Below are 27,313 nucleotides of genomic sequence, written 5' to 3' on the forward strand. Positions count from 1 at the left end.
ATGGAGAGAGAGAGAGAGAGAGTTATGAGACAAGATGAGTGCTGAGTACTTTAAATGAACTGTATTAGCCACTTACAATTAATTACAAAGATTATTTTTGTGATGGCATCTGTCTGGAATTGACAAGTACTTAAATTAGTCTTGCAAAAAAATTCACTATCAACACACAAACAGGCATCAAATGGTCCTCAAGAGGACGAAGCACATATACATTTTAATTTTGGAAACTAAGTGCACAGGGCCAAGGCATGTAATTACATGACTACAGAGCATAATTGTTAAGGAATAAAAAAAATGGCTAAAAAGGTGGTGACCACCTGGCTCTGTGGCTTACAGGAAAAAAGCCTTCACTACACTCCAACAATCAGTGTATGAAGAGTAACCAGGACATTAGATAGCCAAGAGAGGGGAGATGAGTGAACTGCTGATGCTAGCTCAGCTAAGGTTCCAGTCACCACCTTTTAAGGCAGAGGCTTGCAAGTAATGAGTAGGACCACAGAATGGTATGTGGACTAAGTCCAGCATGCACATGTTAAGAGAGGGCATAGCAGGGCCTACTACAGTTATGTAGATGCTAATATGTTAGCCACTTGGGGTGGGAGGTTACAGCTATAAACAGGCTGCAAGGATGAAGACCCTATCACCTCGTTACTCAGGGTTCGAATGGTACAAGAATAACTCTCACTCTAACAGAAATGAATGGGCCAATACCAACAGACTTCCAAGTGCTGACGGTCATTGGGCAGTGGAGAACAAAAAATGTTGTGACTAGGCCTTACATCCATCGCTATCATTTGTATAACTTAACCTCCTCATGCTTCTAAGCCACATTAAAGTGGAATCACGATACACAACTGAAAAAAAGAAAGCAATGGGAAGTAAATTATAATGAACAACTTCCATGTACTGGACCATTGTTGAATTAGCAAAATATTTTCTTAACATATTAAAAGATCTCTGTGGAACAGGAACATGCCTTTAAATGTTAATCACCACCAGAACTTACCTCAGGCTCACTCTGCCAGTCAATGTTGAGCTCTCCATCAAAGCCTTTAACAGTTAGACCAAGACCTCTTCTGCCCCGCTGCTTTGATGTCTCCACAATATCCTTTCGTCCCTGTCCAAACTTTCCAAGGCCTTCTCCTTCTCGGAAACCCATCTTGGCCTAAAATGACACAAAATTTAAAAGTTAATAATAACCAACTGTTAGTATGCCTACATCTTGAGAGGATGTACACAGGTGCACTGATTTCAGAATAGCTAAAGCATCTGCAATGACAGATTAAATAATAAAACAGACACTAAATGAACTCTGACATTTAAATTGGTCTTATCTACATGGTATTCCATTTCAGCCATGACAACCATACATTTAACACGAGCATTTAATGTTAACCACATATCTTGCAAAAAACAAATGGCAATGGAAAGCAACAAAATTAAGTGAACATTGTAAACAAAAGCCAGTATAAAACTATCATCTGTAATCAAAAGACATTACATATATTTTACTCCATAATGATATGACATCACTAAAAATGACTGCAAGTATTTTGTAGGACTACCATCTTTGCTAAATATAGTTTGTTTTAATTCCATGCAGCTCTTTAATAATCTCCTTAAAAATGAAATATTACTTTCTACAAATGAAGTATTCCCACAGCACAAAAACTATAACATTAGCGATAATGGGGTATACTGTGTACTTAACTCTCCTAGAATGATATTACTGCACTATCAACAAAAGCCCTGCAGTGGCTTCCTGCTGCTTAAACAATAATTAATTTTTGATACTGTTTTCACAAAACAGACTCAAACTGACATTGTGTAGTACTACAGTGTTCATGGTTCAGTGGGTAGGGTGGGGTGGGGGACCTATCAGCAGCTTCAGCTTCCTAGGGGGTGCTTAATTATCAGTGAGGCAGTCACTTGGACAAACAGTGATGCCCACAATGTTGCTTCCACTGCACGACACACCCTGTAAAGGTTGCTGAAATGCACAAAAGGATTTTAGGTATAAAAAGCTTTTGAGATACTTGTGGTCCTGGCCATTATTACTCACTCCAATGCTGAGCTACTGAAAGCTTTCCTTTTTTTTGTTCTCTCTCTGTCACCTTACTGGCCCGGCACCCCATTACTTTGGTATGCTGGGGCCAGTCCAGGATCCTGAGGGTGTTTCAGGGGCTCTGCCATCTCTACCTCCATTTCGGGTTTTTTTTTTCCTTGCGGAACCTACTCCTTTCCTCCCTTCCTTGCGGAAACTTGGTTATGTCCAAGGATCAGGCATACAATGGGGATGTTGCAACATATCTCCTATCTTCAAAGCAGCTCTGTCAGTCTACCCTGCCTCCTCTTCTTGACCACACCTTCTCCTAACATCATCCCAGGTTCCACTAGGCATCACTGCAAGAGATGCCCATGTCGCCTCTTCCATCAGTTGCCCAAGTATATCACCTGGTCGTACTCAGGGCTTTATCCTTTGGCAGTGGGCTACTGTAAGTTATTGCAATTATTACATTCCTCACTGCTAAATTTCTAAAATCAATTTGAGCCAAGTAGCCTTTTGTAAAAGTACAGCTGTGTTAAGAACTTAGCGTAAATGTAGCAATGATTCACTCTTGCAGTCCTCACTTCTGGGATACCCTACTGGCAGATAGCTCAACTGGCCAACATGACATCCAAAGCCTGACCTTCCCCATGGCTTTAGCACAAGCTCCCCAACCAGGATGCAAGGAAATTGGAAAAATAAGAAATGCATTGGTTGAAACCACCTTCTGCCCCTTCTTATTCTGGCAACAGTCAGGTAGAAGACCTTGGCACCAAAGCTCCAGTGGACCAGATGGAACACCCTGCCTGCCCTAGATCATCCACTCGAATTTCTTTCTCCACGAAGTCCACATAGGTAAAAGGGGTGGTGCTAATAGGGAAGATGCAGAAAGGGACTAGGCAGATATCCAAACCTACATGGCACAAAAAGTACAGTTGTGGTAGGAACTAACCAGTTGAAGTGGATTTACTGTTCCAGTCCTCATATTTGGGATATCCTGCATGCAGGTAAGCCCATGGCTGTCAACTTTCCATAGCTTTACCCACCTCCAGCAAGTTAGCCTACACCTTTCTACAAAAGATGTAATTATGTCAGTAATATTAAGGGTAAGCTGCCAAAGCCATCTTCAAATCCTTGTGTACATAAATGTCAGGGAAATGTCCCTGGGGATAGATCCCTATTGGACCAGACAGAAATTACAGTTAAGTAAACTCACTATAAGAGCAAATGTTCTAATAGATCACTGCAGCAGTAGTCTAAGCTACTGGGTCTTACCCCTGCCACTGGCCAGTTTTCAAAGCATTAGGGTACCAGACACATCTTCTGTCAGAAGATCAATGGGAGCTACACATCAAGACAAGTTAAAGCCCCTAGAAAAAAGGAGACAAGAACCCTGAAAGGATAATACTAAGAAACAATCCCAGTAGTAAACTACTTAATACACACATACATCCGACATAAATACAAAAGGAAATGTAGAGTGGCTACAGGGAGGGGTGGCAACTGCAACAATGTCCTAACAAGACCATTTACTGTTATGTTAAGTTTACTTACACAGCTGTACTATGGTCAACATTTTGATCACTGTTGCTTAAGCTATCTGGGTAGATTACCACAGCTTAGACACTAAGAAGGGAAGAGGGAAAAAAACTAAGAATCCAGGAACCCTTGAAAAAAGGTCCTAGCAAAGAATTGTTCTGGACTTGGAAAAGGAACCCAACTCGTCTAAACATACAAAAGATCAGGTTACTACTGTCTCTAGAAAATTAAATCCACCCCTTTCCAGACGGCCATCAAAAAGCCAAAGCTCTTGTGGAATGGACCCTTATCAGACCTGGGAGTGGCTTGTTATTTTAAGTATAACAAAAGGCAACAGCATGAGACAATCTGGAAACAGTCTGCTTTGACAACAGTTGTCCGTTCCTCTTGCATTCGTAGGAGACAAACTAGGTTTTCCTGAAGGCTTGAATTTTGTCTAGGCAATATCTCAGCTGCATGTGGACATCTAGTGTGGGAAGAAAATTTTCTCTTTCTCTTGGGTTCAGAGAAGAAGACAGGGAGATTAATAGCCTGGCTCAAGGTAAACTCAGACAACTTCTCAGACGATGGCACACCAATCAATAAGTCGATTAGAGATCTCCCCATGTGAAAACAGAAATGTTGGAAAGTAGCCAGTAAAACCCAATTATATGAGTAAAATTCAGTTACTGGTTAGCCACTACAGTCCATGGATGTCAGCAACAAAGAAATCTGGTGAAAGTAAGAGAAAATCAATTAGGAAAAAAGAAAAAGCTGTGGTGGTAAGGGCCTTGCAGTTCATCAAAAAGCAGATAACGTTTCAGCCTTCGTACAGGAGAGGACTTCCAGTAACTTAAAAAAATTAATCAAATGCAGTCAGATGTTTAAAATAAGTGGTACAGTGGATAAATGCATCCAGTTAAATGATAAAAGGCTGGAAATAATAGAAGGCGCTTTAAGCAGCTAATCAGTTGAGCAGATAAAACTGCAAAAAACACAGGATGAAATTAAGAAAAGACTGGCTAAATATGAGGCTCCTTAAGAAAAACAGTTTCAAAAACAGTAGGGCTAGAAGAGGGAATGCAGAGAAAACGTGACATTTTCTGCTGTTAACAGAGAAACTGGAAGGAACATACTGCATTAATTTTTTAAAGTACAAATAATCAACTTGAATAACACTGCACAGCAGGATGTAACAGAAAGGATACGGTGTCTACGCTCCAAAGTTGGCCATGAAAAGAAGCTAAGACCTATACTACAAAAGATGCAGCCATGCTTGAGTTGGTGGTAGCTCAGATGGTTGTATAAGATCACACAGAACCTATCCAAAACAGTATGGGGAGTTCTTTGATGCCCTGGCCAAATTTCCTCAAGTAGTACAAATATCACCTTGGGTCTCTACTGAAAAGAGACTACTAGCCTAGTGAGGCTAACCTGGTCAACGAAGGATAGATAGATAAGTATCAGCAGAAGGAACTGCCGCTGGCAAAACTGTATCAGAAGGGTAGAGTATTATCAATCAGGGCACCAGAGAGTTTGTGGAAAATAAATTAGCCACTGTACACCAAGCAGAACAAATGAGCTTATCCCTGCAACCCGAGCATGTTGAGAGGTAGGTAAATGATTCAAGTTGCTATATACTGTTGCCTTCAGAATATTTTTTTTTCAGAAATAGCAAAGAAATTTTGAATACAAAACAGGCAAAGGAGAAAATAAAAGTTAGTACAACAAAATGTGAAACAGCAACATGAAAGGGATTCCGTTTATTCATTGGACAATAGCACAGCTAATAGACAGGACTCAACAGTAAACCATTTCCAGTGTTCCAAAGAAAATGAATGAGTAAAAAAAGAAAAACAAAACAACAAAAAAAGAAAAAAAAGAAACCAACACACAGGAGCTGACAAGTACCTTGGATCTGAACCAGTCACCAGTGTTGAATCATCGCAGAATCCGAAAATAGGAAATAATCAGGCAAACTGTAAAGGGATACTGCTGAAGATGCACTTTAGACATGGGAAAAGTGCTTCTGCATGAAGTAGACAAAAGAACAGTGAAAAAAGAAAAGACTGGAAATTTGTGGATTATTTTAAACTGGTTGCGGACTGTAAAGTATCATTTCCCACTTTGTTTTTAATGTTTATAAGGATAAAGAAGGAACTTAAAAAAATGTTCCCTTTTTCTTAGTACTGTGTGTCTAACCTAAGTAGAACAAATAAGAGGACAAAAATAATGTGCAACAATAACTTTTTTTAATTCAATTGCATGCCACTGTAAAGCAGTTCTGTACAGTATTCAGAGGTATTCTAAATGTGACAGGGGACCCCATCTGTAACGGTTAACGGCAGTCATACTAAAAAACCTACATTCCTATTTAATCTTTCAACAGTAGTCTGCAGATATCAAAGCCCTCATTTCCTTGATGTTGATATGTTCTTTCTGCTGGGCAGGGGGTCCACATATCTTTCACTCTCCAGTCTCCAAGGGTTGCCCTCCAACCAAAGTCTGATACATGTGTGTACAGATCCTGGTTGGGGGAAGGAGGCTGCAAAACAAGACCTGGAGTTTTTGAAATAAGAGCAATCCACCACTGGAGCTCTTTGGACAGGCAAGATAAAAAGGGGACCATAAACTCCAGAGGGTATGCAGGTGTTGTTTCCAGACAGTCCTTAGGAACCACTGAAATTTCCTCATGTGCCGACTTGCCAAGGGTACCATGGGAATGGTAGAAGCCATGAACCCCAATAGTCTTAGGAACTCTCTGGCTGACAGAACTTGGAGAGGTAGTAGTCCCTGGAAATATGTAGTATGGTTCTGAATTTTGTCTGGAGGTAGGCACGCCATCATTTGCAGCAAAAAACACCTGCATCCTACAAATACATGGTCCTGGGAGGGGGTCAGACAGTTAAGTGAACCCTAGCCGTTTCAGCAGTAACATGGCATATTCCAGGTGCTCTTGAACCAACTGTAGGGATGATGTCTGGATGAGGATATCAATCAGGTAAGGGAAGAACTGGATCCCTTGCATTCTGGCGAAGGCAATAACTGGGGCTAGACACTTTGTGAACACTCTTGGGGCCATGGAGAGACCAAACGGCAAAGCACAGAACTGAAAATGTGAGGAACCCACTGAGAAATGAAGGAATTTTCTAAAACGTGGGTGGATAGGGATGTGCAGGTAGGCATCCTTTATGTCTGAGGACACCACAAAGGCCTGAGGAGGATCAGGGGGAGTAGAATAGGAAGAGTCAGCATCCGAAAGGAGGGGACCTTCAGAAAAGTGTTCTGATGGGACACATCTAAAATAGGTCTCCATGGACCTTCCTTCCTGCAGACCAGGAACATTGTGGAATAAAATTCTTTTCCTCTCAGATTTACAGGTACCTCTTGGACAGTCCCTTGAGAAAAAAGGGAGTGCCAGACTGGAGGAAAGGAAGCCATTTGGTCTCTATGGGATTGAGGAATTCCTTTGAAGGATGGCCTGGAATCCCAGACTATGAAATAACCTTGCTTTATGATAGAAAGGACCAGAGTGTCCTGGGTAATCTGTTCCCAAGCAGAAAAAGGACAGAGAGACACACACTGGGAGAGGGGAGTGGTTGGCCTTAGGGTTTGGTAGTCACAGACAACCAGGTATGGCCTGAAAGGGCTGCTTTTGGGATGGTGTGGCAGGAGACTACCTGGAAGGGGTCTGCCTTCTGGAGTCTTTTTCCCTTTGGAAGGCCTTATCACAAAGATAGTTTTGGCAGGGTAGTTCCGCTGGAAGTGGGGAACAGGGGACATGTGCCTAAGGTCCTGAAGCCCTTTTCCCTTCTCCTGAAGGGCCTTAGAGAGCTCTGCAGCCGCAGAACCACACAAGGCCTTGTTATCGAAGGGTGTGTCCATAGGTTCTGCTTTGATATCATCTTCAAAGGATGCAGCCCAAGCCAGGATTATCTAATAAGGACTGACCCTGAAGTAGCTGCCTTGCTGAGGTTTCCACTGTGTCATAACTACATTTTATCGAGTGTCTGGTAACTTGACTGCATGAATTCAAAAGGATAGCAATTTTGCCCTTATTAGGGGAATCAGGTAAATTCACCAAATTGTTTAATGGCATCTGTCAACAGGGCCAAGAAGTATTTGGCCATACGAGTCTGATAATTTATGGCGCTCACAGCTAAGGTGGCAGAGGTATAAAGTTTTTTAACTAACCTCTCCATAATCCTGCTTTCCTTATCTGAAAGGAGCAAGGAAGTAGATGGGTGTAGCTCAGAGGTTTTTATCAGCAGCCACAGATATGGTATAAGGGTCTGCAGAGGGAGCCTTGTAAAGGAATTTAGCATCATCTGGTACTTCATAAAAATCTGTCAGGGCGTTTAGGCACTAGGGGTTGTGAGTCTGGTGAATTTGATGCAGCCAGGAAGGCATCCAAAAATGCAGGAAGGACAGGGGGAACTGCAGATGGATTAGGGTACTTCATTTGTAAGAGGTCAAAGTACCTCTTTTGAGTCTCAAAAACTGACTGCAGTTCCACTTAAAAAAAGTCCTTCATTTGAACAATAGTCTCCCCAAAGGCGATGTCTTCCCCAGGGGAATCAGTTCCATTGGACTCCTCCTCTGGGGAGGCATACCCCAGAGGAGAAGCAATCTGACAGGTGTAGGTAAGAGACTCATCCCCTGAAGATTCCTCATCCTCGGAAGAAATATCTGCCAAAGACCTACTCCTAGGAGTGGAGACTGAGGGGGCCTGGGCAGGAGCAGATGTCTGGCGTAAGGCTATGAAAGCATTAAAGATGCCTTGGGTAAAGGCCTACCAGTCAGGGGACTTGATCAGATGGCATGATCTGCTGAGTAGGCACAATATGCCTGGTCTTTTGTTTTTTTTTCTTTTAGGGGCCTCCAACATAGGGGTTTCTAAGATACGGTGGAGTGTCGGAGGACCAGACGTTGGGTGACATTCCATGACATCTGAGAGGATGTCTTCTGGGACAATTTGGGATACTCCAAATGGGCATTCACAGATAAGCCGTGGTCCCCCCAGCACCCTGGTCAGACGCCTGCGACTCCCTCCGAGATGTGCTGACAGTCTCCTTAACGTCTTCTACTAGGTACTCATCAGAGAAGGGTCTGCTAGTTCCAGCTCTGCCTCTGGGCCTTCATTGGCTTCGAAAGGGACATTCGGAAAAGAAGGCACAGTTGTAAGCTCGGGCAGAGGTTGCTTGGCCTTTTTGGTCAATGGCTCCTCAGAAGGTTCCCGACGTCGGGTCCATGTCTCTAGCCAGGCATTTTAAACGCCAATTCTCTAAATACAGCTTAAGAGCAGCAAGTCAACTCCTAAGGGTCTTTGGTACAAAGGCCTTACAGATCTCGCAAGATGTGTGGTAGTGGTCTGGGCCTAGACAAAATAAACAGAGCTCATGTGAGTCTTTATATGGAATCTGCATTCCACACCATTAACCTACAACACAGTAGCAAGAAAAGTTAACAAAAAAAAACCCTATGGGGTACTTATCTGAGTATGAGCAAAGCACAAATCACTTTTCAAAGCAAGCGAAGATCAGGCAGCAGAAAAGTTCTGAGGTAGGTGCATGCTAACGTCCGCTTTATACCCGTCTGTTTATGACCGACATACGCTGGGTGATGTGGGCTATCACATGTACCTTCACAGTAGCATTCATCTTTGGTAAAACATCCGGATGTATGAGTTAACCGGAGGCGGACTCTCTCATGTAATGGATACTGAAGCATATTAATAGGAGGACATCCCCCTTGTCATCTCTTCTTAAATGTCTATTTACCTGCATTTTGCTGAGACGGTGTTTTTTTTTTTTTTTTTTTGCCAAAAATGGAAGAGGGGTTACAGAATACTCTAGAAAACTTGGAAAAGGAGGTCTGAAAAATCTTACAGATTCCAAGTATCAACTTACATTTTTCACCCTTTTTGATTATTTCTGCATCAGACAGGACAAAAACTAAATCTTTATCCAAAGGAGAATTTAAAAACCTCATCTTTATTGCCTAGAGAGTTCTGAGAACAGAAACAGGCAAATCTCCTTAAAAACATAGAAGTGGTCATACCAACAGAAGCATTCACATATTATAAGCAATGAGTATGAGTATGACTTGTACAAAAGAATAAACTAAATTATTTAAAGCAGCTTTTCCCTCACAAATTAGGGATTGCAGACAAAACATTATTTATACTTTTACAATTAGTAATAACATACGAGTCTGACAGTTCAAAATAGTTGCAAAAATATACACCTTTTCCCCATACTTCTCAATAATCATACCATCCATACCAGAAAGATCAGGACTAGAATTAACTAAATCTTTAGCAGTAGTAAGAATTAACTAAAGCAACAGCTGCTGGGTCAGGTTTAGGAAGAGTGTATAAAAGCTTAAAAGACTGAGGAACTTCTATACATCTTGTGATGCCCCAGTACTGGCCCAGTAATCAAGGAAGCTCAATCCTCACCACTGTCAACAGTGGGGAACATGCACACTGAGAGCATGACAAGTACACACAGTAAAGTGCAATTTCCCTTAAGAGCACACAAAGACCACAGTCCTTCTATGAAAGGCTGGCACAGGTTTACTGCTATGCCCCCTTCAGCCCAGACTATAAGGTAGTTATCACTGCCACCAGAACCCCTTATCAGCTACTTTAAGGCCCTTAACAAAGGGTGTCCAATCCTACTGTGTAATGTTACTATTAAGCCAAATGGTAGTTTGATCAAGGTTATTAGGAGTGGCCTGCACAGTGTCACCAAATAAATATGCAAGTACTCTAGAGCTTAAATATGTCTCACAAATATCAGCCACAAAGATAGGTGTGAATATACTGAAATATTTAAAACATTGCAGGGCAGTCTCAAATAAAGAAAACATCTAATCTTTGCTATATTCCTTAATTACTCTAAAAGAAATTACTGCACTTCAGTTAATTTACTTTCAGCAAGGCAAGTCAGATGTGGCGAGTGGATATTTCCAGCTGATGCTGCCAGGTCAAAGACAAAATACAAAATACCCAGTCACTCTCTTAAATTAATATCAAATATTACTGCCGGGATAATTGCAGCATGCCATCACTTTCTGTCACCTGACTTCAGTTTCCCAGGCTCAACAACCATTGCTAGAAACTGCTAGCATTTAGCATATCCCTGTGAAAATAGATAGCCTTCTGATTTTTGCAACTGCTGGAAGACATAAAACAATTACAATACAATGCAGAAGGTTCCCTAGTTTTAGGTATCCTGTCTCCTTGCTGCATTGAAACTAACTTTTATGGCATAGTTATAAAACAATTTAATTTCAACCATTTTTCTGAAGTTTTGCAAGTTAACCTTCTATGTTCCAGTATCCACTGTTTATATACATTGACACAATTACAACAGTGTATACACATTTCTGTTCTTTTCCAGTAGGGTACACTGTGGATACATCTTTAAGCTCAGTAGTTTACACACACTTCTGCACCAGCAGTTTGATATACACATGACATACAGTTGTAATACATTTGTAACACAGGCATATGAATCATGTTGACATTCACAAATGACACAGTTATTGACAAAATTCCAGACAGCTGGGCTGGCAATATTTCCTCTTGTGACACATCCGATCTGACTTATTAGGGCAAGTGACAGGCTACCAGGAAAAACTGGAGGCTGTAACACACATATCCTCCAAAGCTGGTAGAACTGGAGGAATAGATGAAGGTTCAGTAAATTCATTCTGTAACACCTCATATTATTTTCTGAAGGACTGAGAAACCTTGGTGCTCTCTCACTGAAAACAGGGACAGATTCTGGATAGAGTCTCAGGGAAAGATAACGCCCAAAAGGGAAAGAAATCACAAACTTGGCTCTCCTCAGTCTGAATCAGAGGAGAAAACCCTGCATCTGTACCTTCATCATCCTGTTTAGATTCAGAATCTTGAACCTCATTAGAAAAATAAAGAGATGTCCCCTTTCATTTACCAGAAATAATGGTATATGAAGGATTAATAGCCTGAATTAAACTCTAAGCCAGACCCAGTAAAATACTCCAGTCCAAGGAAATTTGAGGAGTAGACACATGTTTAGTATTGTTTCTTTTTGACAGGTAAAATAGGGGAAAACAGTGCTACTAATGGCAGCAGAAGCTTTCCTAAGGTTGGACACAGCATTATGAGTAAACAGGGAAGAATTCCTTGTTCCCTTTCCCCTGGACCAACAAGAGTAGCTTTTCCTTGCCTACTGAGGGGACCCCAACAGCTTCAGAGGACGTGGCTAACCCCCAGTCCATGGTGGCTGTAGGTGCGACACCAGAGGGATTAGAGGGTAAAAGGAGGAGCGGTCTGAGGTACAACTAATGGCCACAGCAGAGTTACCGAACTGTGGTTGCTCAACTTTTTTTTTTTTTTTTCTGGGTGGAGAGGAGGACTGACCGAGGGACTGAAAGTTTCTTCCATGGTCAAGTGGAAAATGGTGTCTTTTTCTTGAGGAAAACAAGCAGCAAACTCCAACAAAAATTTGAAGTCAATAAATGTCATCTTTTTAACATAAAAGGACAGTAAAGCACATTTAAAGCACTTTGCCAGTCTCAAAATGTAAAATAAACAATTTCTCTACAGAAAAAAAAATGGACCTAAAATACTTTCACAGCTTCTAAACTGACAGAAAAAAACACTCATTTTAAAAGTACTATACAGTCTCATGCTAATCTGTTAAAACTTACGACTCCTAGCTGTAAATAAAAGAAACAAATTGTTAAAATGAAAGTTTTTCCCTAAAAGAAAAATTATCTAACAAAGGAACACCACAAGCAGACTGTCGATTCTCAAAAGCCTCAAGAGGAGCACACTCTTCAGCGACAGGAAAGCTCTGAAGGGCTTGCTGCCCAAATCTTTTTGGTTAGCTCAGCTTGATGTGACTGATGGTTTGGACATGGATAGTGCCCTGAAGCTTTGGAAGCTGACTGGTTATTATATCTTTGGCAAGGTATAACCGATATAACCAAGGCTTCTGCAGTAATCAATGTGATGAGCAGCTGTGAATACCATAATAAATGACTGATTGTGACAAGAGAATAATTGGACAGCAAAGGGGGTAGGAGGTGGGTCTCTGGACTGAAATAGTGAATCTACATTTATAACACAACTGAACGAACTTCATCACAGTGCTCATTTTCAGAAAGATTCCACAAGCACAGATAGGGGGACATACAAAAGTTGTAAAAAGATTAAACTCTGTGGGATAGCAGTGGCAAATTCTGCCCAGGCCTTGGAAGCTAATCGTAAATTGTGATGTTTAGAGAAAGTGTGAACAGAAGTGCATGTTGCTGTTTCAAGAACAGCTTGTACAGAATCATATTTAAGGAGCACTATGGTGGCTTCAGTGTTTCCAGTGGAGTGGGCTCTGCTATGCCTTCAGTTAGCCTACAATGAGTGATGATAAAAGGAAACACGGTGAGCAAGCAATCTACAAAGAGTGCACTGAATTGTCCCACTCCCTTCGCCCCTTCACCTTTTCCAGAGGAGACAACTAGCTGCTAAGACTATGCATTCTTTGATTCTGTGTAAATAAAACCTCAGCTGTCTCCATTCCTCGTGGGAATGAAAGATTTTTTTCTCCTCTGATCCTGTTCTATGATGAATACTGATAAATGAATGTTTGGTTAATGAACAGGTCAGAAACCACCTTAGACATGAAGGAATGATTTTTTTTAACACCTCTTAAATCATCATTCAAGACACAGGCAAACATACGTTAATAGAAAAGAAAACAAACCATATTAAACACATTTTACCATTAATATACATCACCCATACACATGTTTTCTTTCTTCATGACGGTCATCAGTACATTACATAATACTGTCAAAATTCCTGCCTTCCTTTAAATATTCCTCCTCCTCATTATTCTGCATGTATTTTCCCCCACAATTTCCATTTAACTCTATAATTGGCTTCTTCCTCCTTTTAAAGATCCATCTTCCAGCACTTATCTAATATCACTTACTCTGATATCGCTTTCTCTTTATTTACATCCAGCAATATACCCCTAACTACATTGAAAATCTCACCTACCAACACCAAACTTAAATTTGACACAATACCTTCCTGTAATCCTCAACAATTACCTGTAACCTTCAAACAATTATACACCACCTCACAGTACTATCACAATGTAGAAATATTCATCCTAATCCAGGCCCCAGTAAGCTGTTAGCAACATCCCCCTCTACCACCAATCCAAATCTATACTTTGTAACAATTAATGCACATAGTGTATGCAATAAAATTTCTGAATTCCAAGCCTGGCTATCTCACTATAGCCCTGACATTGCTGCAATGACCGAAACCTGGTTAAGATTTCATACCTCTGATACTGAAGTTGTCCCATTAGGATACATCTTCTTTCACAAAGACAGACTCCATAAAAAAGGTGGGGGTGTAGCTCTAGTCTATCACGAGTCCTTAACAATGACAGTCTTCCCAAAACAAATCCTTACTTTTGGCAATATTGAGGCCTTACTAACATCCCTTCATATCAATGCCCATGAAAAGTATGTATAGCTGTACTCTATATTCCCTCTGGACAAAATATCCCTACTCTTGAAGACTTCTTATCCTGGGTAAATCTCAATATATCCTGTGAAACCATCACTCTTGGAGACACAAATGTCAAGTGGCTAAACCTAATCTCTAACTCTCCTCCAAGTAGAATAAACCTACACAGATTCGCACAGCTTACATCAACCCCACACGTACCTCAGCTAATCAAACTGACATAATACTAGACTGGATCCTAGTATCTCAATCACAAAATTACACCAATACCAGAGCCCTTCCCAATATCCCAAGTGACCATCTCCCAACTTTCACTCACAGAATTCATACTCAAATCTCCAAATCACAAATCACAGGTCATCCAGAAACATCACTCACGTTAAACACGAATATTCTAAAAGCACAAAATTGGACACCTCTAAAATCATTACCGTTGGATGAGGCCTAAATTATTTCTATAAAATCTTTCTAGATACAGTAAGTAGTCTTGTACCTATATGCACCATGCGGACTAAACTCAACCATGCCCCCTGGCTAACAAAGCAAGTTCTGAAGTTGAGAGAGAAAGCTTGAAAGATTTGGCGGAAAAACAAAAACCCTCTAAATAAACTAAATTACGAGGAACTTAGGAATAAAGCTAAAAAAATTGTTACAAATGATAAAAAATCCGACTTCTCCTTACAGCTATCCAACCAAAAATAAAAATCCAAAACAATTTTGAAAATCTGTAGCTTCCCTGCTTAATTCTAGTAACCTTGCAAAACCCATCACCCTCCCTGAAAAAGACGCACAGGAAATTGCCCATACATTTAATATTCACTTTATCAATACCAATTCTAAAATTAGTCAAAGACTCATCTCCTACTAATGACACAACCTTAAATAACCTAACTACCCCTTATCATACTCAAGATGGTCCCAGCTACTTCTCATCCCCCTCCTTTGAAACCTCTGAGAATACCCCATAAACTCCATCTTTTACTATACAACCTGCATCCACCTCCCCAATTTACAGACTACTCACCAAACTCAAGCCATGCTCTCTTTTCTGCTGATAACCTGCCATCTGAATACTTAAAACTTGCAGCTGAAGCAATTGCCTGTCCCATTAGTATACCAATTAATCATTCTTCTCTCTGAATCCACTGTTCTAGTCTGGAAAAAATTCTATTACACAACTACATAGAGGTGGTAATACCAATGACCTCTCAATTTACCACCCTATCTCTATACTTTCTCCACTCCAAAATTCTAGAAAATATATCACCTCACAGAAAATAAAATTGGCAAAACATGTCCCCAGTGCTTCTCTCTTCCCTATCACACATCCAACATTTGTTACCTACTTGAAGAAAAGTTCTCTGAAGTCTACTTGACGTGTACCCTATGCAAGCACTTCCATTTAAAATCCTAAAGCTTCTGGACTTTGTTGCATACCTGGGAGCCTTACAAATAACTTGCCTTTTCATTCTCTTTTACCAGTTTTGTCCAACCTCTTGACGGACTCATAGTTATCATGCAATATTTATATGACCTACTAATTATCCCTTGCTTAATAGCATCTTCTTTTCCAAACTCTACTAAAAACTCTTAACACAGTTGGTCTTTCAGTTAGAACTCCCCTTTCCCTTTCTCTGTGCCTACACACTCAATTCCTGACAGGGAAGGGGCAGTTACTAACCTACAATTTCAGCTTAGCCTTGTCCCACTCTATTACCTTTCCACCTCAGGTTACCTGCACTCAGTACCTCGATTGCTAATTTTCTCCTGTAAATTCCACCACCCTCTTGCCTACTTACTATACCCCCTACTGCAGCCATTGTTTTGGAAAAGTCTCCTTTCTCTATCCCCATGTTGGCTTTTAGGTCTTGCTTTGTGCTGTTTCTTGAATGTAATACTCTGTGTAGTTGCTGTTATTTTCCTTAAGGGCTTGAATACCAAATCCTACCCTCTCCTTATTTAAAAACCCTGTCTGCCATTTCTTCATCATCATCACTACTTTCCACTTGGATTTATAACTTTGTCTATATCTTTATGAACCTTAATTGTGAAGTTCGTATCATTGCTTTCAAATCAGGTAACCCTAAATAAGAAGTTATGTACTCACCATAACGTTCCATGTTTGTTGTCCATCTTGCCTACATTCTTGCTGGTTGGGTCCGGAGCCAATCCTCGGCTCCAACTCAGCAGAATACTAAAGCTCGAGAGCTTCCAGTGGCTCGAGGTTGAACCCCTATTCCATGATGCCCAAGGCTACTTCCCCAGATCTTGTTTGCAAGCAAACCAGCCAGAAACTATTTACATACACACACACATATATATATATATATATATATATATATATATATATATATAGTTTTATATACAAATGTGTCTGTGTGTGTGTGTGTGTGTGTGTGTGTGTGTGTGTATATATATATATATATATATATATACACATGTACATATACATACACACACACACACACACACACACACACACACTATAATATAAAATATACTAACGCTTAGTATGAGCAAAAAGACACAGATTCCAAATCCTGATAGCCAGAAAAAAATTACAGGATTTGTCCACCAGTTCCTCCAGGATACAGGGGGGGGGGGAGTGGGACGCAAGAATGTAGGCGAGATGGACAACAAACTTGGAACGTTATGGTGAGTACATAACTTCTTAATGTTATGTTGTCCTATTTCGCAGTCATTCTTGCTGGTGTGGACAGCGTCCCTAGCACCTAGATCCCTGGGTGGCTCAGAAAAAAAGGCTCTTTAATACAGCAGATCCAAAGGAAGCCCTGTTCCAGGAGGCCACATCAAGCTTGTAATGACTGATAAAGGTATTGGATCTCACCCATGTGGTTGCTGCACAAACAGAGTCAATAAGAAGCTTGGCATGAAAAGTACAGGAAGTACAGACTGATCTGGTGGTGTGTGCTCTTATCTTTCCTGGCAGTTGTTTATTATTATTTGTATAGCAGAAGGCAATACAATCTGAGAGTGACTATAGAAACTGGTAATCCTAACATTTTGTCAGAGAATGACGCAAACAGTTGGTCAGACTTTCTTGTATCTTTAGTCCTGTGCAGGTAAAAACGCAGTTGTCTGTGCACATACAGCTGGTGTCGTCTACATTCTGCCTTGTCACTGTAATTTGGGAAAAACACAGGCAACTCAATGGATTGATTTAAGTTTTCAGAACAGACCTTTGGAAGGAATAACGAGCTGGTTCTCAAACATACCCTATCTTTATGAAAGAATATATGGAGGATGAACAAATAGGGCCTCTAGTTCCTATACCCGTCTTGCAGAGGTTATAGCAACCAAAAAGAGGGTCTTCCATGGCAAAAATTTTAAACTACAGTGAGATGAAGGCTCAAAAGGTGATGTAATCAAAGACATTAGAACCAAGCTGAGATCCCATGGCTTTGGTAGTTGTCTGACTGGAGGTCTAAGTACCCTTAAAGAAAGCTTTACATAGCCTGTGAGACATAATTGGAAAACCCATTTCTTCTGTATGAAAGTTAGTAATGGCAGCTAGCTGAACTCTAACAGTGGCAGCTGCCGCACCCTCTTCAAAAAGTCTGGAAAGAAACCTCTAAAAATCGCTGGAATGGGAGCAGTGAGAGATTTGATATTGTGTTCAGCTGCCCAGCATGAAAATCTTCTCCATTTACTACATTTACTAGAGTACAATTTTCTCGTTGGAAGATTTATGGGAAGAAATGAGGATACGACTCACTGCAGGGGAAAAGAATAACAGCTGGCTAAATGTGGAACTGGAGCAGCCAAGCTGTCAACTTGAGGTTGTGGACTGACGGATGGAACTCTCCCGAAGAATGGGTTAACAGGTCTGGAACCTGATCCAGAATCCAGAGTTCCTCCAAGATGTGGGCTTAAAGAAAGGGAAACCAAATCTGCCGAGGGCAGTAAGGAGCAATGAGGATCATTGTGCTTTTTAACAACCTGGCCTTTTGCAAGGTTTTGAGAATTAGGAGAAGGCATAAAGCAGTACCAGGGTCCAATCGTGAACTAGTGCACCCTTGGGTGACTTCCCCGGAGAGGGAATTAGGGCAAAGTACTTGTTGCATTTAGCATTCATGGAGGTGGCGAAGAGATCGCAGCAAGGCTGGCCCCAAGTCTGGAAAATCTTTTCCGCAATCCCTGGTTTCAGGGACCACTCCTGAGGCAACAGAAAGGCTCTGCTAAGTTTGTCCACTATCACGTTGGATTTCCCCAGGACGTGCGTTGCTACCAGAAAGCGTTGAGAATCGATCACCCATTTCCATACATGTTGCGCCTCGCGACAGAGTGGGTAAGATTTGGTTCCCCCGTGTTTGTTTATGTATCACACTACTAACATGCTGTCTGTCTGTATTGCCACTGTTCCTAGAAGGAGAGTGTCTTGAAAAGATTGCAACGCATAAAGCACCGCTGTCATCTCCAGGACATTGATGTGTAAGTGGCTCTCGTGATCGTGCCATAGACCTTGGACCGTAATGCCCAGCTAATGCCCCCCCCACACCCTATCTGGGAAGCGTCCGTGATCACTACTGCATCTGGTTGTGGATAAACAAAAGGGCGGCACTAGTGCAATTGGTTTGTCTGGAGCAACCAAATGAGATCTCTTTTGCATGAGCCCATAATGACGATCTGGTGAGATAGGGGAAGGTCTTGCATCGACCATTGTGCAAATAGTAACCAATGGAGAATTCTCATGTGCAGTCGAGCAAGGGGTACTATAAGGATGGCCACCGCCACGGTGCCTAGAACTTGTAACACATGCCTGGTCTGAACTTTGGTTTTCGACATCACGTATTTGACCTGATGGCGGAGGGATTGTATTCTGTCTGGAATGAGTTTTGCTGTCATGTCTCTTGAATCTAGTTCTGCTCCTAAGACAATATGTTGTGACGGCGACAAGGCAGATTTTTTTTTTTAGGTTTAAAGTAATGCCTAGAGTTTGGCATAATGACCGAGTTTCATCCCTGGCCTGGAGTAGTAGACGCCTGGTGGTGGCAGTGAGGAGACAGTCATCCAGGTACGGAAACACTTGGAATCCCTGACGTCTCAAGTGAGCCGTGACCACTGCCACATACTTGGTGAACACCCTGGGTGCTGTGGTGATTCCAAAGGACAGGGCTTGAAATTGGTAGTGACTGGCTCACAGCCAGAAGGGCAAGTGTCTCCGTAACAGTCTGTCCATCTTTATATGGTAGTACACGTCTTGGAGATCTAAAGAGCACATCCAGATATCTTGCCCAATGAACGGGAAAGATTGACTGAAGAGTTACCATCTGGAACTTTGACTTCTTCACTGACTTGTTTTGTTTGCTGAGATCTACAATGGATCTCCTGTCCCCTGTCTTTTTTGGAACCAAAAAGAATTTTGAGTAAGTTCCGGATCCTACTTGGTCTGCGGGGACTTCTTGGATGACTCTCTCTGTTTATCAACGAGAGGAACTCTTGTGTTGCCTGGTCCTTTTAGTAGGGTGGAATGTCTGGTAAGGACTGGATTTTTGGAGGGGGGGGGGGAGTAATAGCCTGTGGATACTATTGTCTGTACCCATTTGTCACTGGAAATTTCTAGCCAGGTGTTTGGGTACAGAGACAGACGACTCCAGACTGCCTCCAGAGAGGAGCAGGCTGGCCTCCCATCAGGAGTGCTGAAAGGGCCTGTCAGAGAAGGTATCTCTGTCACCCTGATTCTGTGGGCCCCCTCTACCACAAGGTCGGCGCCTTCCATTATAACTTCCCCCTCTGCCCCTGGGGGAAGAGTCACCACATGCATCCGAGAAACCTTGGTGTGATTTGCGGAACCAGATTTTCTCACCCTTTTGCACTTTGGGGTAAGGTCTGGAAGGAGCAGAAAAACAGACTGCTGTGGCAGATAAGGTTTTCCCTTCTTGATCGTAATTGGTTAGTGTTTCTTTCACCTTAGGTCCAAAGAGTTGAACCATCAAAAGGGGTGTTGGTGAAGGAAGACAAAAGGCTCAGCAAAATTACAAATGCACATCCAGGAATGTCTCCTGAGGGAAATTCCTGATGCCGCCGCCCTACTCGCTCCATCGGCTGCATATGAAATTAGTCTCACGGAAGAGTTAGTAATAGAGTTGAGGGTAGCCAGCTGTGAGGACACCTTGTCCGTGGACCCCGCAGCAACTGTACCCTAAAGAATGTCTCCTAACTCTTTGAGGAGATCCCTCTGACGTCTTGTGAAATGAGATGGGTAATTCAGCGATCGGAGAATAAATGCTGCTGAAGATAAGGTGCGCTTGCCATATCTGTCTATAGTCCTAGACCCTATTAGGAGGATGAACAGAAGAGGGTGTCTCCGAAAGCTCCTTCTTGGTGGCTGCCGCCACCACCATGGCATCTACAGGGACTCCTTTAGTCAGAAAATCATTATTCGTAAGGATTGTGATGAATTTATTAGGTCTTCGCAGAACAGGCTCCACTGTATCTGGTGAGGTCCATGCCTTTTTGGAAATGACACTGAGCAACTGGTCATTGGGAGGAGACACCCAGGAGGTGGAAGGGCGAGAGACTCAAAAGCCACCAGGTAGACCGATTCGTCCACTGATGGATTGGTAGGCTGCCAGCCACCCCTCTGTTTTAGAATCTCCAGGATGTCTGCAAAGGAGACATCTTCAGAGGGGAACCGTGGGGATCCTACAGACTCATCCAAATCACTATCGGAAGTGACAGACTTGGGGAAGTCTATGTGCTTCCTCTTGCACCGTCTCTTTCTAGGGACTTCCTCGGGCAGATACTCAGAGGAAGTTTCATAAGAGGGGACACCAGCTATGGTGGTTTGCTGGGACTCCGGGTCTCTACGCTTGGGAGGAGGGGGTGGTAAAGAGATGGACACAGGCACCTGGGAGGGAAGAGAGACTGGAACAGACAGTGGGGCTGTTTGAGTGGACAGCACCCTCTCCATCAGCTCGAAAGGCTCCTCCCCCCACCCCAGAAAAGGCCTTTGCTCTGAAGAGAGAGGGGTTCAACTCCAAGAAGGGGGAAGCGGCTCTGAAGCGGAGGTGGGAGCCGAGCTCAACCTAGCAGAGGCAACGAAGGGAAGAGTCGGGTCGGAGAACAGACTGCGCCGACTCCCCTCCCTGGAGCAGACCGGCGAACGTCAGCTGCCAGACTCCTCAGCACCGGATGGAGCCAAGAAAATCAGAGTTGAAGTCGGAACCGAAGAAAGCAAGAGTTGTCTCGGAGCAAATGGTTACACTGCTATCGGATCCAGACCCTCCAGCTCCGAATACTCCAGGGGGAATCAGAGGAGGAATTGGAGATGCTAGAGTAGAGTGAGATGGCTCCAATTCCTTTGGGTCCGGATAACATAGTAATTTAGCCAGGGCCCATGTGCTTGGCAACCTTTTCACTACCTGCTCCACATCCTCATCTGAAAGCCTGCAGGAATGGGAAGACAAAGAAGGAAATCTGCCCGACTCCAGTAAGGGAGATCTCAAGGTTGGTGACACATCAGTGGGATCCATTACTAGGACCTGTGACTTAGCTGCCTCTGTCAGTTCTGTAGACACAGTTGGAGCCGAAGAGATCAAAGCTGTAGAGCTGTCGGAACTGAGAGTACCCGATTCCAGTGACAAGACTTTTTTGGGTGGCTCCAATGTGGAAGGTGGAGCCAATCTTTTTTTATGAGACGATTTAGAGCTTTGGTGTAGGGATTCCTGTACAGGACCTGTTAAGAGACCCCTAGCCATCAATTTGTTCCTTCTTTCTTGAAAGACTCAACTGCTGAAGCCGTGACAGATAGTACATGAATTCTGGAGGTGGATGGCACCAAGGCAATACAGCTCGTGTGACCATCAGTTGTAAACATTTTTTGAGAGCAACTGTCACATTTTTTGAACCCGGATTGCTTATGCTCCCTGGGTTCTTTTTGATCATGTTTTTCCTGGGACATAGTGATCAAACAACAGGCACGGCGATCACCAAAAGGAAATAATGAAGGCAAAAAGGAAACAAGTCTGAATATATATATATATATATATATATATATATATATATATATATATATATATATATACATACATATATATATATATATATATATATACATACACACACACACACATATATATATATATATATATATACATATATATATACATATATATGTGTCTGTATATATATATATATATATATATATATATATATATATATATATATATATATATATATATATATATATATATATATATATACACACACATATATATATATATATATATATATATATATATATATATATATATATATATATATCTATATACACACACACACACACACACACATATATATATATATATATATATACATACATACACACACATACATACACACACACACACACACACACACACATTTATTTTCTAGGAAAGGAAGAAACAGAATTCTCTAACTTAACGGATTATAAAGAGCAAGGGAAAGGAAAGAGATTAAATCCTCCAACTTAAACGGATTCTAAGAATCAGAGAAGTGATAGGGAAAGGCACTGTCGTTAAGGGTGAGAGAGGCCTCTAACTTAAACGGCTCTCTCTCTCATGGGAAAGGGGCAGAAACAACTATCTAAGGGACTAAAGCCAGACAAAGTTATCTAAGGGAGGAGAAAGTAATAAGATTTTTTGAGAAATGGGTACAAATAAAGAAAAATGACTTATCTAGCCAATGAGCCAACAGGAAAGCTTCTCAAGCCCTGCACAGCAAACGAGATCTGGGGAAGTAGCCCGGGGTACCATGGGATAGAGGTTCAGCCTCGAGCCACTGGAAGCTCTCGAGCTTTAGTATTCAGTCAAGTCGGAACAGAGTATCGGTTCCGGACCCAACCAGCAAGAATTACGGTGAGATAGGGCAACATAACATCCACTGTTTTATGGGGAGAATAAACTTCTCACTTAACTCTTGCCCTCTTTCCTTCCCAAATAAATTCTGTCAGCTCTTTATTAATTACCATTTATAACTTCTCTATTTGATAAAAAACATGCCTGACCTGTGTATAAAACTAAAGGAACTAAAAACATGTATGCAGTGGTAGAGATGGGCATCTCAATTTTCAGCTGAATGATATGAATGTTGCTAACTCGCTTATCCATCCCATCTGACACAAAACCACTTAAATGTTATTAAAACGAAACTTCTACTTGCAGCATTAGCTCTGCTAACTCCCCACTTGCGTTAACTCCATCCATCAGTAATCACTCTGGAGAATCTAAATTCAGCTTCATATTGTCCGAGCTGTGGAATAACCCTCTCGTTCCCATTTGTCAAACATTTCAAATGAACAGGTCACCTGTTTACATTCAGTTTTGATGTACAACTGCTTCACAGTGCTCACGTCATGCTGTAAACATCATTCTTTAAATGAACAAACAGTAATTACCCACAATCTTTCTTCTGTACCCCATCATCATAGACTAGTCATTTCAAAGTTTTTACCTTGAAGATGGACACTGACCCCCTATAGTCAACTATGAGCCACTGAAAAATACTTCAAAACACTTAAAACTTCATCTGTTCTGTACCTAATTTATGTGACCATATCCCAAACTGAGCATGGATGTAGCAATTTTTTTTTTAAGAGTAGCATACAAAACAGCTCATTGTATGCGTCATTATAATGTGTGCCTGAAACTGGTTCTTGAAGTGATTCTTCTACTATAAACGGTCCTTGTTAAATATCTCCATCACTACATGTACATAAATTATATGTAAGGGGTTGCAGTTGGATGGATGGACAGACACATATATACACGTGCATATACAAACTTTTAGTTATGTACTTACCATAACTTCAGATGTTTGGGATCCATCTCGCCTACATTCTGTACTGATGGGTTCGGAGCCGATCCTCGGCTCCGACTCGGCACGCTATGCAATAGAGCGAAGTCTCTAATTGGCTGAGCTATTCTATATCCCAGGATGCACCACCACCAATTCCCCAGATCTCATTTGCCGCTTACAAGCTAGGACATGGTCTCGAACTTGGCTGAGCTAAGTGCTTTTTTCTGAGAGTTTTTTCTGTCAGAAATTTCTTTAATCTTAACCCAAAAGCTGTTTTAACAGCTATCGTTGTGTATAATTGTGTTTTTGTGGATATTTTGTGGTAAAATTTTGTGACTGGACAGGGAAAGGTTTCCATTTAAGTTAGAGGGGCCCTTCCCCTCGTTCTTTAGTGAGTCTTCTTGTTGTTTCGGAGAGGTCAAGTACCTGTTTTAGTTAGAGGGTTCTTGGCCCTCCTTTCGGTGTGTTTGTCATTCGTTTAAGTTTCTTGGGCTTTCGCCTCTCTTTTTTTTTTTTTTTTTTTTTTTTTTTGTAACAAGAGTTTTTTATTGTTGTGTAAACCATTTGTACTGAGTTCCATACATTGTGTTTTTCTCTGACAAAGTGAATAGTGTCTACAAGCATTATGTCTAAGGAGCATAGACCCTCAGGATTTAAAAAATGTATGAGGTGCAACTGCAAAATGTCCATCACGGACGATCACTCTTTATGCGTGTACTGTTTAGGCGCCAGACACCTTCAGGAGTCTTGCAGCGTGTCACGTTTTTTTCCTCTTTGGTCCTCCAAGAGAGGAAGAATAAATTGATCTTAAAAGGGCTTATCAAACCCTCCTTCGAAGAGGCCTTATCTTCCTCTTCCTCTCCAGCTAAGAAAAAGAAATCGTCGGCTCCGACCAGCCCGTCGGAACCGACCACTAAGAAATCTAGGCAGGCTTCTCAATCGGCTCCACGGACTTCGGAGCCGAGGGCGGAACGGTCTGCCTCGATGCCTCCAGCCTCGACTCCTCTGGATTCGGAGCCGATGGCTGGGGCTTCGAGAGGCGGGTCACCTTCATCGGCTCCACTGATTTTGGAGCCGATGAGGGTCCCCTTCGGCGCCGAAGCCCTCTTTGGCACAGAGGGAAATTGCTATGGAATCTCCCTCGGCACCGATATTGATCGAGTCTATTCGGAGCCGGTCCCCCAGTCCTTCGGAGCCGATGGGGAAGTCTGCTCGGACTCGGTCGGTCTCCTCCCGATCTTCCAAGATGTCGGATTCGGACATCGACAGGGTGCTCCAAAGGCTATTTCAGTCTCCTGTATTCCAGAAATTAGTTTCGGCTCCAGCCCAATCGGCTTCGGAGCCGATGGCCCACCCTGTAGTTCTGGTTCCTCCTCCAACAGCCTCGGCACCGTTGGAGCCGGTGCTGGTGGAGCCGATGGAGGTTTTCGGGTTGGCTCCAACCCCGGCTTTCGGGTCGGGAGTTCTGTACACGGACCTCCTCGGTGCCCTCTTTGGCACAGAGGGAAATTGCTATGGAATCTCCCTCGGCACCGATATTGATCGAGTCTATTCGGAGCCGGTCCCCCAGTCCTTCGGAGCCGATGGGGAAGTCTGCTCGGACTCGGTCGGTCTCCTCCCGATCTTCCAAGATGTCGGATTCGGACATCGACAGGGTGCTCCAAAGGCTATTTCAGTCTCCTGTATTCCAGAAATTAGTTTCGGCTCCAGCCCAATCGGCTTCGGAGCCGATGGCCCACCCTGTAGTTCTGGTTCCTCCTCCAACAGCCTCGGCACCGTTGGAGCCGGTGCTGGTGGAGCAGATGGAGGTTTTCGGGTTGGCCCCGACCCTTACTCCAACCCCGGCTTTCGGGTCGGGAGTTCTGTACACGGACCTCCTCGGTCGGCCCTGGGGGTGACGCTTCGGGACCGATGTTTTCGGTTCCAAGCCTTCCTCTCGGTGCGTCGGCTGCGGGGGTGCCGTCTACTGTTGTGGCCCCAGGAGTTGGACCTTCCCAGGACTCTGGCAGTCCGGCCTTCAGGGCCATGAGGAGTGCTTTGGCCAAATCTTCTTTGGCTACCTCCACGGTCTCACCGGCACCTTCCCTAGACACGGAGACTGGGTCTTTTGTAGTCCCCCTGTTGCTAGACAGCGGAGCCCCGGGGCCTGAGGTCACCCCCAGTGGGGTTCCCCCCCCTCCTGGGGGTCCCTCTGAAGCTTCTTCAGAGGAACCCCCAAGGAAAAGACTGTGCAAGAGGAAGCACGTAGACTCCCCCGATGAGTCTCTCACGTCGGACACCGATCTTGATGATGCGGAGGGGTCCCCTAAGTCGTCCTCGGATGATGTCTCCTTTGCAGACATCTTGGAAGTCCAAAAACAACGAGGCGGCTGGCATTCCAAACCCCCTTCCGCCGACGAGTCGGTGTTCCTCAAGGCCTTCGGGGCTCAGCCCTCCGCCTCCTGGGTGTCTCCGCCCTTCGACAAGCTCCTAGATTTGATCTGTCGAAGGGCGTGGGAGCATCCAGATTCTGTGGAACCGGTGCCGGCTTGCCCAAATAAATTCTTATCAGCCCCCCCAGAGAAGGAGTTTCTGACCAAAGGTGTGGCTGTAGATGCCCTGGTGGTGGCATCTGCTACTCAACAAGATGTAGCAGAGGCTTCAACGTCCGTCCATCCTCCTAATAAGGAGTCTAGGAGCATGGACCGGTACGGGAAGCGCACCCTCAGTTCAGCGGCCTTTACCTTAAGGTCCCTGAACTATTTGACGCACTTCACTAGACTTCAGAGGGATCTGATCAAGGAGCTTTCAGATACCCTCTTGGATAACCTACCTGAGCAGCTGGCCCAGACGGGTGGCTACTCTGTCATCGATATCAAACTCATCCATGAGGCTCATTTCGTATGCAGCCGAGGGGGCGAGTAGAGCGGTGGGTACGGGCGTTGCTCTACGGAGGCAAGCCTGGCTCCGCCTGTGTCATTTTGCAGAAGCCTTTAAGTCTTCCTTTGCCGACGCTCCCTTTGATGGGTCCTCTTTGTTTGGACCCAAGGTAAAGGACACATTGACCCGCTGTGAACAAGAAGGTAAAACTCTGACTGCCGTAGGAGCACGGTTTTCCTCTCCCTTTCGGCCTTATCCCAAGGCTAAAAGAGGAGGGAAAATGTGGTTCCGTAAATCTCAGAAGAATTACCCCTGACAGCAGGACGATCCCCCCACTAGAGGCAGAGGAGGGGGAAATTTTTCCGGAAGATGCCGTCCCAGAGGCGGCAGAGGCCCCCGCAATACTGGAGACCACGAGTCCTTTCGTGGCTCTTCAACCTCTCAGCATCCCTGAAGGATTGCCCGATTGTGCAGCTCTGGAGCCAGTCGGGGGTCGTTTTTCGAGGCACCTAAAGGCCTGGGAGAGTATCACTCAGGACCAATGGGTGCTC

General features: G+C 43.2%; 1 protein-coding gene across 1 annotated transcript in view; it reads right to left on the reverse strand.

Moving 5' to 3' along the window:
* The window catches only part of CMTR1 (cap methyltransferase 1), a 2,799,821-nt gene that overhangs the window by 2,532,989 nt on the left and 239,519 nt on the right, over positions 1 to 27,313 (reverse strand). The window contains exon 4 of the mRNA XM_044060367.1: positions 1,007 to 1,165. Coding sequence (XP_043916302.1) covers positions 1,007 to 1,165 — 159 coding nt within the window. The remainder of the gene's footprint in view (positions 1 to 1,006; positions 1,166 to 27,313) is intronic.

This window comes from Protopterus annectens, chromosome 1.part0 (genome assembly GCF_019279795.1).
Source record: "Protopterus annectens isolate FY-2018-M chromosome 1.part0, PAN1.0, whole genome shotgun sequence".
Lineage (NCBI taxonomy): Eukaryota > Metazoa > Chordata > Ceratodontiformes > Protopteridae > Protopterus > Protopterus annectens.